The sequence below is a fragment of the Nestor notabilis genome, unplaced genomic scaffold (genome assembly GCF_000696875.1).
Source record: "Nestor notabilis isolate BGI_N333 unplaced genomic scaffold, ASM69687v1 scaffold23380, whole genome shotgun sequence".
In the NCBI taxonomy this organism is placed as follows: Eukaryota; Metazoa; Chordata; class Aves; order Psittaciformes; family Psittacidae; genus Nestor; species Nestor notabilis.
In genome coordinates this window covers 1-261 of record NW_009912795.1, presented here as the reverse complement: position 1 = coordinate 261, position 261 = coordinate 1, and the positions used below count along the sequence as shown (strand labels likewise).

At 64.0% G+C, this 261-nt stretch overlaps 1 protein-coding gene across 1 annotated transcript in view; it reads left to right on the top strand.

Annotated features, from left to right (window-relative positions):
• Window positions 1-258, top strand: part of PTGES3L (prostaglandin E synthase 3 (cytosolic)-like) — a gene marked incomplete at both ends in the record, with an annotated part of 1,184 nt that extends 926 nt beyond the window's left edge. The window contains 2 exons of the mRNA XM_010021411.1: window positions 23-112; window positions 208-258. Coding sequence (XP_010019713.1) covers window positions 23-112; window positions 208-258 — 141 coding nt within the window. The remainder of the gene's footprint in view (window positions 1-22; window positions 113-207) is intronic.
• Window positions 259-261: the final 3 nt, after the last annotated feature.

The following is a 261-nucleotide window of genomic DNA, read 5'->3' as shown; positions in this document are numbered from 1 at the left end:
GGGATGCTTCCTCTGCCCGCAGCCGGCCTGGCTCTCTGTGGACTTTGACAACTGGCGAGACTGGGAAGGGGACGAGGAGGTGGAAAGGGCCATGATGGAGGAATACGCAGAGGTGAGCTGGGCCACAGGGTCCCAGGGTGTCTGTGGGTGAGGGGGATGGGGGAGCCGGGCGTTCAGGGTGCCCATGGCCACTGGTTTCCCATCCAGCTCCTGGATAAGGTGACGGACAAAGGCCCCCCCCCAGCCATGGATGACCTGGAT